This window comes from Notolepis coatsorum (assembly GCF_963971535.1).
Source record: "Notolepis coatsorum genome assembly, chromosome: 8".
NCBI classification, from domain to species: Eukaryota; Metazoa; Chordata; class Actinopteri; order Aulopiformes; family Paralepididae; genus Notolepis; species Notolepis coatsorum.
In genome coordinates, this window is record NC_140172.1 from 16,057,818 (window position 1) to 16,073,131 (window position 15,314).

Below are 15,314 nucleotides of genomic sequence, written 5' to 3' on the forward strand. Positions count from 1 at the left end.
AGATGTTTGAATTGCCAATTAGCAGATGGATTACAGGAAACAACAACAGGATGCTGTTGAAATAGTTTCTATATAAAATACATGGCTGGGCTATATAGTGTTATACGTATATCAAATATCATCTAACTGTGTTATAGTGTATAGTTGATTTATTTTTATATTGTGTTAAACATTCCCGTTGCCTAAACCAATGCTAAAAAGCAAACAGTAAGTACGATTTCTCACAAAAGTATTCCTGAAATATTGTAATTTCCAAATGAGTTTATTGTATCACACATCCCATGATCATGCAGTCCAATATGATGAACATTGATTGGTTTATTACGTAGCATGTTATTTTCCATAACTAAGCGGATATCGTGATACAAAAAAAATATTGAAAAGTCCCTCTGAATATGGTGGTATTTATGTTCCATATGGCCCAGCCCTATGCGGAAATGGTGAATGGTATGTTCCATTATGGTCCAGCCCTGTGTGGAAATGGTGAGCGGTGTACCTCGGGGAAGCCCACTAACACCAGCAGGGTGAACAGGTTGGTGCGTTTCAGTGTGTGAGGCAGCTGCTGAACGCAGTGATCAGTGAAGGCAGCGATGACCACACCCCACTGGGGACAGGCATTCAGACTGCGCAAGATGTCCGCCACTGAGCAGGCCCAGTCCAGACCGATACGACTACAAACACAGAAGACAGGGAGGGGAGAGAGGGAGAGGGGGAGGGAGAGAGAGGGGAGGGAGAGAGGGGAGGGAGAGAGGGGGAGGGAGAGAGAGAGGGAAAGGGAGAGGGGGAGGGAGAGAGAGGGGGAGGGAAAGAGAGAGGGAAAGGGAGAGGGGGAGGGAGAGAGAGGGGGAGGGAAGAGAGAGGGGGAGGGAGAGAGAGAGAGGGGGAGAGGAAGAGGGGGAGGGAGAGGGGGGAGGGAGAGAGGGGGGGGGAGAGAGAGGGAGAGACAACATTTCATCAAAATACACCAGGTGGCCTCTTCACTCATTGAATCAAGAAACTAAAGAAAAGGAAAAGGATTGGGATTCCCTCCTCAGTAAACCAGACAGGAGAATTTTATTATCCCACTATAATATTATTATATAGTTTATTTTTTTCATATTTTTATATTCAGATACAATTTTATTGGCTATATTTACATACCGTAAATCCTCAAATATAGGACGGGTCTTGTATATACCTCAGCTACAAAGAGCACCATGCCCGCCATGCTTTGACAGCCAGACCACGCTGTACAGCGATATTGAGATCAATATTTCATTTTTTCGCCATGGCATTCTGTGAAGTGCCACAGAACAACAGTGACCCTTTTGGAAATTGACATCCTGTTCGTTCCTTTATAACCAGTATATTCTTTATAGACTTCAAAAACTAAACTCTGGTTGGAAGATAGTGAAATGATTGTTCTGCTTAAAAAAGAATTGCCTGGTCTGCATAAGAGGTGTCTGTGAGAGCAGGCCTGCAGTAGGGAGTTAACCCTAAAGAATGTGACCCTGAGATGCAGCAGGAGAGGAGAGTAAACTGTAATGTTAACCCTTACAGGGAGGAAGCAGAACAGACATGCATTTATGTTCTGAGGTGATGGGGCCCCCGGGGAGGTAAAGGCTGAGGTTGTGAAATGTTAGAGTAAAGGGGAGTCTTGAAACGATAGAGAGAATCTTAAAAACTATATAACAATTAAATGTTAAATGTTTACAGTAAAGTTTTCATAATGTCATGCTTATAATTAACTGTCAGTAGAGAATAATACTAAATGATGTGTAAACTGTTTTTCTGGAGGAGGGCATCTCTGAAGATTCTCTGCTATAACCTCTAAGGAGTCTTGATAAGAAATCTTATGGATGGCCTCGCCCGGTACTGCCTGGTACCACATGGTTACCACAGGCAAACCCTTTGTTTGTTCTGAAAAATGGAGGGACTTTCTCTTACTTAAAAACACTAGGTAACTAAAGGTAACGCTAGTAAAAGGAGGAGGAGAGTCCATCCTGACTACGTATTGTATTTTGGTTTGCTAAGCGAAATGACATCCCTGTGACATCACTGTTTTTAGACCAATCGGAATATGATACAGGATCAATATAAAAATGACTGTTGCCCATTCAAGAGGCAGACTTTTTTGAGAGATTTTGTGGAGATGACTGCATCCTGATACATTGTAAGCTGAAACCTGTGTACTTATAAAAATGAAACTGAGCCTTTAATGTAATCTTATACTGTTAAAAAATAAATAAAACAATCTTCTTTTGGAACAACACTTGCTTCCATTCTTCCCAAAACTGAAAGACGACTGGTAAGCATGGAGATGTTTTTTTGCATTATAACTTTACCCGTAATGTGCCTGATTTATGATGTAAAAAACCTTAGAAGTGTGGCTTTCCCCAGACGGAGGCCTAAGGAGAAATATGTATATGTATATGGACTAAAGGTGGGTTCTGTATAAATGTGATTATCAAGTAAAGCCATACAGTGGTAATACGTGTAACCGAATAAGTGAAATGGATATCCTATGAATAGGAAAAGTCCTTCTCAGTGCAAAATAGAATAAAACGACTCCGCAACTCCAATCAATCAACCGCATGACTGGAGAGGACGGAGGGGTGCGTGTGTGGGCTTGGGTCGGCTGGGTTTAACCCCTGCAGTTTGTAGACGCATTGAGTCCTGGACATCACAGACGTCGCAGGACGCTGCTTGAAGTTGAGATGCGGACCAATGAGTTATGGGGTTATCAAACTGACCGAGGCTTATGCCAGCACTTATCATGGCGTCCCTACGTTGGGCATTTATACTAACTAAATAGGTGCTAAACGGCCGAAGAAAACAGGACTACTGTCAAAAGCCTCTGGAGTAAAATTAAATTACAGATTTGGCAAAACCTAAAGTAGAAGGTTCTACTCAAAGAAAGAATCACACTTAAAGTATATTTTTGTGATTGCAGTAAAAAGGTTTACTCATGACTAAAAAGTTACGTAATGTTTACTTACAGTCAAAAACGTAGAAGGTTCTACTCAAAGAAAGAATCACACTTAAAGTATATTTTTGTGATTGCAGTAAAAAGGTTTACTCATGACTAAAAAGTTACGTAATGTTTACTTACAGTCAAAAACGTAGAAGGTTCTACTCAAAGAAAGAATCACACTTAAAGTATATTTTTGTGATTGCAGTAAAAAGGTTTACTCATGACTAAAAAGTTACGTAATGTTTACTTACAGTCAAAAACGTAGAAGGTTCTACCCAAAGAAAGAATCACACTTAAAGTATATTTTTGTGATTGCAGTGAAAGTTCACTCACGAAAAAAAAAAATCACACTTCACTGGAGGGCTCTGGGGGGAGTTACAATGCAAAAAGCAATTTCGTGCTCTGCCCACAGGAAGTGAACTGGCCCTAGCCAGACGAGAGCTAACTAGCTCACCATTGGCTACCTAGCCCAAAGCTACGTGACACGCTGCCAAAACGGCCATTCACAGGAATGCAGGCTAACTAGCCACAAGCTAACTGAATGCTAACTGGATGGCTACCTAGCCCAAAGCTATGTGACACGCTGCCAAAACGGCCGTTCACAGGAATGCAGGCTGACAAGCCAGGAACGAGCTAGGTGCTAACTGGATGGCTACCTAGCCCAAAGCTACGTGACACGCTGCCAAAACGGCCGTTCACAGGAATGCAGGCTAACTAGCCACAAGCTAACTGAATGCTAACTGGATGGCTACCTAGCCCAAAGCTACGTGACACGCTGCCAAAACGGCCGTTCACAGGAATGCAGGCTGACAAGCCAGGAACGAGCTAGGTGCTAACTGGATGGCTACCTAGCCCAAAGCTACGTGACACGCTGCCAAAACGGCCGTTCACAGGAATGCAGGCTGACAAGCCAGGAACGAGCTAGGTGCTAACTGGATGGCTACCTAGCCCAAAGCTACGTGACACGCAGCCAAAACGGCCGTTCACAGGAATGCAGGCTAACTAGCCACAAGCTAACTGAATGCTAACTGGATGGCTACCTAGCCCAAGGCTAAGTGACACGCTGCCAAAACGGCTGTTCACAGGAATGCAAGCTAACTAGCTCACCATCGGCTAACAAGCCAGTGCTAACACACATGAGCTGGCCCTAGCCAGACGGAAGCTAACTAGCTCACCATCGGCTAACGAGCCAGTAACAACCCGATGTCTCACAATCATTCCCACATCATAGAGGACGAGGAATTACCCTCGGATGAGGGAATGGGAGTTTTCATACCCGACCGGGGTCTGGACTACCTAGGACAGGGGTGGCCAACCAGTCAGAGACTAAGAGCCACAAAAAAATGACTGTGGTACCACAAAGAGCCACACCATATACCAGCGTTTCTCAACCTTTTTTTTCAGTCACGGCACCCTTCATGTGTTTATAGGTCTCACCCTCTGGCCTCTGAAGTTGCTAATGTCTTTTTTATTTGGGCCTCACAGGGTTAAAAGTACCCTGTGAGACCCACGGTTGCAAAATTACAAAATCACTTTTAGCCATTTAAAAAAATAATGTTTATTTAAAAAATGTTAAAGGGGAACTATTTTACTATTTCTTTCACTATTTGGGCACTTTTACACAATTCCTGTGAGTCTATGGAACACCTAGGTTTTTTTCCAAAAAAATGCATTGTTTTGTATTTCTAATCAAGTACTAAAAACCGCATTTTAAGCCGTTTTGAGGCTGAGCTCCAACCACTGTGTGGCCTGGTGCCAACTGCCACATCAACTGCCACATTATTATGCAGCTGAGAAATCTCTGACATCACAGATATGCACATTTTCAGATGACTCAGTTCAGTGAGGGTGAATATTGTGAGAGGAGAATTGGAAGAATTCGCCAATATGAGAATTAGAGACATATATCCTATTAATATAAGTCCACATAGCTAAGAAACAATGGTAAACACTGAAAAATGCCATTTATAAGATAGTTCCCCTTTAAGCACATGTATAGTCAATTGGTCCTGTTGTTCAGCCTCACAATGCTATTTGATAGTAAATGTGTTTATATGTCCCACCCTCTGGCCTCTGAAGTTGCTAATTTCTTTTTAATTTGGGCCTCACAGGGTTAACCTCTTAAGCCCGAGATATACAGTAAAAGTGTATATTTTCAGCATTATGTTTGTTTACCAATTATTTTAACTGTTATTAGTGAAATATAAGATTATAGAAATATCAGGGCATTGAGTCGGAAACCGGCGCATATTGACAGGAGGAAGTGGCACAGCCAAAAGTGAGTGTAGTCTTTTGAAGGAAGAGACTCGGGGCTTTCAAATTTCGAAAAACTACCCTACCCAGCTCACACCAGCCCCTGTCAATCATCTGACTTCTGGATTTACTTTTTAATTTCTCTTATTTTTTGGGATTATCTCCCACAAACCTGAACGTTATTGCCATAAAACAGAACGCAGTTAGTTTCTCTACCTTTTTGTGAACGTCTTGCAAAAAACGGTGTTGCAATATGATGAAAAATGGTGGAGAAATTTACATTATAAAAAAGATGGCAGAATTCAGTACTGTATCTACAAAACCTTCTGTTTAATCATCTTCCCTTTATTCATTTGCTTAGATTTTTCAGGTCTGGTCAATTTTAGCATGGTGTTATTTACAGTCAAAGATAAAAAAATGTTTAAATAGAATTGATATTCTCCTTTGGTTCATTACAATTTACTCAAGCCTAGTAACAGACACACTATTTCTGACACTGATCCATATGTCCCTAGATTCAGATACCAAGAACATGCAAATGGACCATTTAAAAAAAAATTGTAAATGTTTATTCTACGTCCTTATGGAATGAGTGACATAAAAAAAAAAAAAGTAAAAAAAAAAAAAAAAGTAAAAAAAAAATTATTTTTTTTTTATTTTTTTTTATGGATGGAAGAGCCGCACATTGACGGGCAAAGAGCCGCATGCGGCTCGCGAGCCGCGGGTTGGCCACCCCTGACCTAGGAGAACGGGAGGAACACCCAGAGTCCCCTGAAACGTTTGCGGGAAGTGAGGAATTCACAGAACCAAGCAAATCACAATACCCAGAGCTGCCGGCTGTACAGCAGGCAGTAATTGGCACAGGAGAGAAACCTTACTGCTGTGACCAGTGTGGAAGGAGCTTCAAGACGAAGGGAGAACTTAAACGCCACCACCTGGTACACACAGAACATAGACCTTACGGTTGCGCCCAGTGTGAGAAGGCCTTCAAGACGAAGGGAGAGCTTAGAAATCACTGTACGGTATACACACGAGAGAGACCTTACAGCTGTGGCCAGTGTGGAAGGAGCTTCAAGACGAAGGCTCACCTTAAACATCACCACCTAATACACACAGAAGAGAAACCTTACTGCTGTGACCAGTGTGGGAAGAGCTTCAAGACGAAGGCAGAACTTAAACAACACCACCCGGTACACACAGAAGAGAAACCTTACTGCTGTGACCAGTGTGGGAAGAGCTTCAAGACGAAGCGTAACCTTACACTACACCACATGGTACACACACGAGAGAAACCATACTACTGTGACCAGTGTTACATGAGCTTCCGGAACCAGCAAGGGCTTAAGAGACACAGACGGCGGAGGCAGCCATGCAAGGTGCCAACCTGCTTAACGGGGGCAGTGAGGGGTTATGTGTCTCGCTCAAGAACACTGCGACACACTATCATGGACGAGTTTGGAAATGGAAAAAACCAAGAGGACAATGTAGTCATTCTTCCTCTTTATGAGGCGCCAGGCTCCACCTCAAAACGAGTATCTCCCTCCACTGACATAGAGGCGTTCAACTCTCTAGACGAGTACCTAAAGGCCAAAAACATCAATTATGAGCACTGTTCCATTTTCTATGGCCCAGAAGAGGAGGATGGCGACATTCAGATCAAGGATCAGAACCCGAGGCCACAGATGACACCTTCAGGTGAAACTGAGTCTGAGCCTGAACAGGATGGGGAGCTAAATACCTCTGAAACTGAACACAGTTCTGATTACTCAACATATTGAGTAATAGCTCAAGAGAAGCTAGCACAAGGAGACGCTAGCTCACCAAAGGGGCTTCAATGGCCCAATACTCTGTACCCTACCAGCCCAATACTAACGGGGTGGCAGAGAGAGCTGTACGCTCTATGAAGGATCAGAACCTGCCCTATTTCGGGCCAGGAGCATTCTTAGACGGGGGGGGGGGTCCCCCGGGGTCAGTGGACGAGAGCCCTGAATGGACCTGAAAGAGAGAAAAGAGGGGTGCTCCAGTAGCACACCATGTTACCGCGCTCGCGCGGGACTCCGTGCTGCGTCACGGATCTGGTTGACTCCGAGTTCGATTCCCGGACCCGCCGTCATTTGCCGAATGTCTTCCCCTGCTCTCTCTCCCGTTTCACCCTGCAACTGTCGGTCATGCTTGACCAGGAAAGCGATAAACGCTAAAAAAGAAAGTTAAAAAAAAAAAAAAAAAAAGAGAGAAAAGAAATGAGTCCTTTGTGGACCGTATCTGTGGTGTCCTGCGAGGCCTACGGACAGGGTCACACGACCAGGCCAACCACACTTCAATAGAGGACTGCTGCTACAATTCTCGGGGACCCGTGGGGTCGCCCGAGAAGTGACAATTCAACCTACCTCAAACTATGGGAGAGATCCAAGAGGTCAGAGGGGGTGACCCCAAGATGACCAAGATGACCCCAAGGGGTACCAAGATGGCAGAGGGGGTGTGTGTGGAGAGTCACGGCCACGTGACCCCGCAATCGCCATCTCGTCCCTCCAGTACATACGCTATTAACAGGAGGAAAGCTGAATCCAGATTTTGGATGGACAGATGCTACACATGCTAACAACATGACAAACGGGTCCTGTTCACAGGATCGAGCACCGCATGTGGACGAATGGAGCAAACGGAGGGACATAACTCAATTTGCGATAGTACTGGGTACCATTATCGGGCGTGCAGCTGAAGACATAGGGGGGGGGCAGTGAAGGACGGAGTGGGAGATGTTTGGAATTTTGCAGCCTTCATGATACAGACAGCCAGGGCGATCATTCTGGGGATTATGCGTTGGGCTCTTCCCTGCATTTTGATAATAGGGGTCATTATCACAATAAATCTACTACGTCATATGGGCCTCTTCTCCCGGTCAGGGAGGGCCGTAAATTATGTAAAAAAGAGACTGTGGCCTTCAACTATGACGGCGCCTCTTCTGAAATGATGATAAAAAGGATCAGTGCTCTCTCTCTCGCACACTAGTCAGAGACACTGAGACACATAGACACAACAGCAACTAACGGAGGATGGCTGCTAAGGAATATGCCATCTTACAAGACGAACTTATGCTACATGGTGATAGCGTGCTGGGTATTTTGGATCGTGACCCCCACGTTCCTAGGAGAGCGACCCTCGTGTCATCATCACCAAGCCTGGTTTCACCAATAATGTCTGACCAGGGCCAGCCAGCGACTACGATTACATCACCGGAGGATACACTGTCTCTGACCCTAGGAGCAACCTGGTTGAAGAGGATATCGCTCCAAAGAGGAAAATGGGACGGAATAGACGACAGCCAACGATCTCAGCTATATGCAGAAGACGGAAGAATGATGACGAATGAAGAGCTTAAGTTGCCCGCCAGTTGGTCTGACATAGTGGGCATAAAACCAGGGAGAAGACCTTACTGACCCCTTCACCAGGATGCCGTTCGAGGATTTCTTCCTCTTGGACTGGGCGTCAGAATTGAGAGCCAGTAGGGCCCATGTTCTGGAAAGAGGCAACTGGACCGGAATTCTCCCGGCCTGGGTGAAGATTTACACGGTTAACCGAGCGGGTGACCCACATCTCGGCAAGACATGGGCCACCGTGGAGACCTGGGGAAGGAGCTGTGAATATTTTAGGGTTGATTTGATTTTTTACCCTAAGATGAGCACGTCTCACATCGAGGCTTGGTCTGGAATCCGTCAGGCGCGGAGGGATCCGAAGATTTATCCAGTCCAGCCCTCCACCGAGCACAGGAGTGTGGTCAGTCAAGAGGTCAGGGGAGGTGAAAAGGGTCACAGCCTGCAAGACCCAAGATCGATGACCTCTCGACCCGGGGGGTCACGACAAGAGGTCCCCAGTACAAGTACTTCACCACCACCAACCAGAGGCTGGGCGGAGTATGAGAGGCCAAAGAAAACTAGAAAGCCAGCCAAGTATCCAACCACACCTTACCAATAAAATAAATTTTGGTAAAAATATAATCAAGAAAAGCAAAGCCCTGTTCTCTAAAAAAGGACAGTGAAAATATAGGGGGGTGAACAGTGATTTCTGTTCTAAATTTCTTTTGTTGTTTATGTAACAATATAGCCGTATAGACCTATTTTTCACATGTAATTATATGCTTCATTATTCAATTATATGCTTCTGCGTAGAGAAGAAGGAATTGACGATGGACAATGACCTACCAGGATGACAGAGAGGGTGTGAAGTGCCACAGAACAACAGTGACCCTTTTGGAAATTGACATCCTGTTCGTTCCTTTATAACCAGTATATTCTTTATAGACTTTAAAACTAAACTCTGGTTGGAAGATAGTGAAATGATTGTTCTGCTTAAAAAAGAATTGCCTGGTCTGCATAAGAGGTGTCTGTGAGAGCAGGCCTGCAGTAGGGAGTTAACCCTAAAGAATGTGACCCTGAGATGCAGCAGGAGAGGAGAGTAAACTGTAATGTTAACCCTTACAGGGAGGAAGCAGAACAGACATGCATTTATGTTCTGAGGTGATGGGGCCCCCGGGGAGGTAAAGGCTGAGGTTGTGAAATTTTAGAGTAAAGGGGAGTCTTGAAACGATAGAGAGAATCTTAAAAACTATATAACAATTAAATGTTAAATGTTTACAGTAAAGTTTTCATAATGTCATGCTTATAATTAACTGTCAGTAGAGAATAATACTAAATGATGTGTAAACTGTTTTTCTGGAGGAGGGCATCTCTGAAGATTCTCTGCTATAACCTCTAAGGAGTCTTGATAAGAAATCTTATGGATGGCCTCGCCCGGTACTGCCTGGTACCACATGGTTACCACAGGCAAACCCTTTGTTTGTTCTGAAAAATGGAGGGACTTTCTCTTACTTAAAAACACTAGGTAACTAAAGGTAACGCTAGTAAAAGGAGGAGGAGAGTCCATCCTGACTACGTATTGTATTTTGGTTTGCTAAGCGAAATGACATCCCTGTGACATCACTGTTTTTAGACCAATCGGAATATGATACAGGATCAATATAAAAATGACTGTTGCCCATTCAAGAGGCAGACTTTTTTGAGAGATTTTGTGGAGATGACTGAATCCTGATACATTGTAAGCTGAAACCTGTGTACTTATAAAAATGAAACTGAGCCTTTAACTCTTTCAGTGCCACTCACGAGATTTCTCGTGTTTTTTTATAGGTGGTTGCTAGCCACTCACGAGATTTCTCGGATTTTTTTTTTTTTTTTTGCGATCTGAAAAGTTATTGCATCACCGAGCCTACCCAAGTATAGCCGAGGGGCGCCGACGATCACTGTGGAAAAAAGCGCCCCCTGTCGTCTCCCAGATGATATAAGTGATTTTGGAATGGACTCAATGAAAATGGGAAAAAAATCCGGTACTCCACATTTTCCAGTTCACTGATCCAGCCGGGGTTACTAGAGTTCATTCTGGAGCCTCAGATCCCCGCGGATCATGGAGTTCTACTGTATCGCGTTGGATCCATACACGTATCGATTTTTTCGAATGGTGATCAGGAATTGGAATATACCAGTTGGATACCATCTGATGTCAGGTAAGGACTCTATGTTATCAGTGGTAGGATAATCAGAGTAAGTTTGATGAAGTTATAAGCTGTTTTGTGAAATGTCTTCTTTCGGTTTCACTGTAAAAGTCCGAGAGGAAATCAACGAGGCGATTATCCGCGCGCGGCCGTAATGTGCGTGCGTGCACGTATAATATTGATCATCTAGCGTTTATTTGAAAACGATTCATAAAAAGGCCGACGAATATCAACGTTGTGGAATATTCCACTAAAAGACGATTTTCATAGAATGCTCCAGAATGAGCTGTTTTTTATATCAAAACGGGGGCTTTTCTAACTGCTCTGAAACGGCAACGACGCGATAAAAAAACAATCTGCCTTCACAGCACTGACTGGAAAATAGTCTTTGATAATGCGATGGGCAGATTAGACACATAGCCATAATTTAAAACATAGATTAGGCGATATTAACGTTAACATTGGCGCCGATGGTGGCATTCAAGCGGTAAAACGGAAAACCAGGCGTGGCACTGAAAGAGTTAATGTAATCTTATACTGTTAAAAAAAAATAAAACAATCTTCTTTTGGAACAACACTTGCTTCCATTCTTCCCAAAACTGAAAGACGACTGGTAAGCATGGAGATGTTTTTTTGCATTATAACTTTACCCGTAATGTGCCTGATTTATGATGTAAAAAACCTTAGAAGTGTGGCTTTCCCCAGACGGAGGCCTAAGGAGAAATATGTATATGTATATGGACTAAAGGTGGGTTCTGTATAAATGTGATTATCAAGTAAAGCCATACAGTGGTAATACGTGTAACCAAATAAGTGAAATGGATATCCTATGAATAGGAAAAGTCCTTCTCAGTGCAAAATAGAATAAAACTACTCCGCAACTCCAATCAATCAACCGCATGACTGGAGAGGACGGAGGGGTGCGTGTGTGGGCTTGGGTCGGCTGGGTTTAACCCCTGCAGTTTGTAGACGCATTGAGTCCTGGACATCACAGACGTCGCAGGACGCTGCTTGAAGTTGAGATGCGGACCAATGAGTTATGGGGTTATCAAACTGACCGAGGCTTATGCCAGCACTTATCACATTCATAATTCATATATACACCTCCAGCGCTGCAGCTGGACCCTACGGCTCAATACAACGACGGCTCAATACCGCCGCCTGGTGGATGGTCGGGCGAGTTACACTGGTAAACAGGATATGGCTGCTGTGCGTCGATTAAATTCATCCGGCCGTCAGATATTGTCGCAAGGCTCCCGACAGACACTATAGTACATATCGATCGCTTTATAAACTTAATAATCGATATGATTTCGGCGTTTATTGCGACATACAAACCGGAAATGGACCTAGGCGATCGACGTCCTATACCTGGGATCTTTCACCGCCAGTCACATTGACGCACGGTAAGACGCTGAAGCTATTTTCAGCCCAATTGTTTATTCATTTCACTGCAAACCGATCTGATCAATATATCACCCATACTACATAAAGCATTTACTGACGATCACAGAATTATAAACGACCCCCCCCCCCTTTCATCCGCGCATGATGACGCATAACGTATAGGATCATATACAGTTGAATTTTTTAATATAGCGTGTATCGGGAATAAACGGCAATTGATAATCTATATATGCTTTATGCCTATAACTCACGTTCTATGAATTACTGCAGAAAACGATAAAAACATACTTATATTCTAGAAGGTATTTTTGTATAAATCTATGAATGAAAAAGTATAACGTTCCTACATCCTGAACGATAGATAATCGATGTTGAATGGGCCATAGTAATGTCAATTTAGCAATACAATTTAAAAAGTTATAGCCCTGCAAAGAAGGTGAACATCTCCATAGGCTTAGAGTGGTGGCAGACTGGCTATATTGATGGATATAACCAGTGGCAGGGAATGTGTTAATGTAGTCAGTGTATCTCATTCTATATCACAGCACGAAAAAACTTTTTTTTGCTACCTTATATTGGAGACCAGCCTGTATTTGTCTGCATGCATCAAACACCCGGCCATTATAAGAGGCCCGTCCTTTATTCGAGTACCCTACACTATTAGAGGATTTACGGTATTCATCCATTACCCTGCCTATACCTGTACCTCCCATGCAGCCCAAATTTTTTACACACACACATATATACCGGTATATATATTTATTTTTTATGTTTTTCATATATTTGTATATATATATATATTTGTTTTGTAAGGTTTTAAATTAGTAAGAAATTACATTCATTTTGAGTAGTGGAAAAGGGGTAGGATTAAATAAGTGTATACTTTTTCCTACTCCTTTTCCAACATGTAAATTGAGTTATGTTCTCTTTTTTTTGTTTTGTTTGTAATTTTTTTTTCCATTTCATTGCTAGAGATTGGAAAACCGATACCGATATTATATATTACATTTGAATGCCAATACCGGATGATAATATCGGACAACCCTATTTCAAATCAAACAAAGGAATATCTCATCTTGTCTTCGTCGCAGTAAGACAGTATGGTCTCCCCCTCCTCACCTGTCCAGGCAGACGGCTCCCAGGCTGAACAGCAGCTGCGTGGTCTTCCAGCCCGGGGTGTCGGAGCCGGAGCCCGGAGCACACGCCTCCCCCTGGGAGCTCAGCAGCTGGTACCTGTCGGCCAGGGCCTCGGTGACGGCGCGGTCGGCCTCCCGCGGGGGGATGCGGAGCAGCAGAGAGTACCTGTCGGCCAGGGCCTCGGTGACGGCGCGGTCGGCCTCCCGCGGGGGGATGCGGAGCAGGAGCTGCCCCAGCAGACCCAGGGTCAGGTGGTAGGTCTCGTTCAGACAGCCGGCGTTGGAGATCACAGTCCTGAAGAGCTGCGGCAGGATGGAGGTCAGGCTGGACAGAGATATGGTGGTGTTCTGAGGGGAGAGGAGGGAGGGAGAGAGAGGTCAGGCTGGACAGAGATATGGTGGTGTTCTGAGGGGAGAGGAGGGGGAGAGAGAGGTCAGGCTGGACAGAGATATGGTGGTGTTCTGAGGGGAGAGGAGGGGGGGAGAGAGAGGTCAGGCTGGACAGAGATATGGTGGTGTTCTGAGGGGAGAGGAGGGAGGGAGAGAGGTCAGGCTGGACAGAGATATGGTGGTGTTCTGAGGGGAGAGGAGGGAGGGAGAGGGAGGTCAGGCTGGACAGAGATATGGTGGTGTTCTGAGGGGAGAGGAGGGAGGGAGAGAGAGGTCATGCTGGACAGAGATATGGTGGTGTTCTGAGGGGAGAGGAGGGAGAGAGAGAGGTCAGGCTGGACAGAGATATGGTGGTGTTCTGAGGGGAGAGGAGGGAGGGAGAGAGAGGTCAGGCTGGACAGAGATATGGTGGTGTTCTGAGGGGAGAGGAGGGAGGGAGAGAGAGGTCAGGCTGGACAGAGATATGGTGGTGTTCTGAGGGGAGAGGAGGGAGGGAGAGAGAGGTCAGGCTGGACAGAGATATGGTGGTGTTCTGAGGGGAGAGGAGGGAGGGAGAGAGAGGTCAGGCTGGACAGAGATATGGTGGTGTTCTGAGGGGAGAGCAGGGGGAGAGAGAGAGGTCAGGCTGGACAGAGATATGGTGGTGTTCTGAGGGGAGAGGAGGGAGGGAGAGAGAGGTCAGGCTGGACAGAGATATGGTGGTGTTCTGAGGGGAGAGGAGGGAGGGAGAGGGAGAGGAGGGGGAGAGAGAGAGAGAGGAGGGGGAGAGAGGGAGGGAGAGAGAGAGAGAGAGAGAGAGAGAGAGAGAGAGAGAGAGAGAGAGAGAGAGAGAGAGAGAGAGAGAGAGAGAGAGAGAGAGAGAGGGGGAGAGAGAGAGAGAGAGAGAGGGGGGGGAGAGGCCATTAACATATATATACGTGTTTGCTCGCCAACCGTTGAGTGCCAATAACGTATATATATATACCCCTTTTTCCGATTTTAATATTCTATACACTCTCACGGACCTCTGTGTTATCATTGGAACTCATTCTGAGACCCAGAGAGTGCAATACCGGCCGAATCCTGCTAGGTGGCAGTATTGCCTACCCTTTGAAACCTTATTTCAAGTTCAAGTTCAAGTTCAAGTTCTTTAATAGTTGTCATACAGAAGTACAGAATACTTTCATACAAAATGCTTCTTACTGTTACGCTCCAGAGACTGTGCTAGACAAGATAGTATCAAATAACATAATAACATAATATAGCATGAATTTAGAAGAAGAAAATGAGGTCACAGTTGTTCGGTATAGACATATGTACAATGTTCTGAGTTACCATATAATATACAATACACAACTATGCAGTGTACTAATGTACAGTACTATCTAGTGCAAAGCAGAAATGGGATGAGGTACAATTTTAGGTACAATTTACAGTAAGGTGTACGAGTTGTAGTGCAATCCTTCATCCATAAATATAAAGTGTGGGGAGTGGGTGCTACAGTGTGTTTGTTTAAAGTGGGTGTGTGCTATAAAGTGTGTGTAGTGGGTGCTACAGTGTGTTTGTTTAAAGTGAGTGTGTGCGTGTGGATGTGTGTGCTATGTGTGTTTGGTGGTTGTTGTTGTGTAGTGTTCATTCATTGTTCGTTTAGCAG

General features: G+C 44.6%; 1 protein-coding gene across 1 annotated transcript in view; it reads right to left on the minus strand.

Moving 5' to 3' along the window:
* The window catches only part of zzef1 (zinc finger, ZZ-type with EF hand domain 1), a 184,200-nt gene that overhangs the window by 54,721 nt on the left and 114,165 nt on the right, over positions 1–15,314 (minus strand). Inside the window, exons 37-38 of the mRNA XM_084320319.1 lie at positions 13,275–13,639; positions 497–671 (exon numbers count right to left, since the gene is read on the minus strand). Coding sequence (XP_084176445.1) covers positions 497–671; positions 13,275–13,639 — 540 coding nt within the window. The remainder of the gene's footprint in view (positions 1–496; positions 672–13,274; positions 13,640–15,314) is intronic.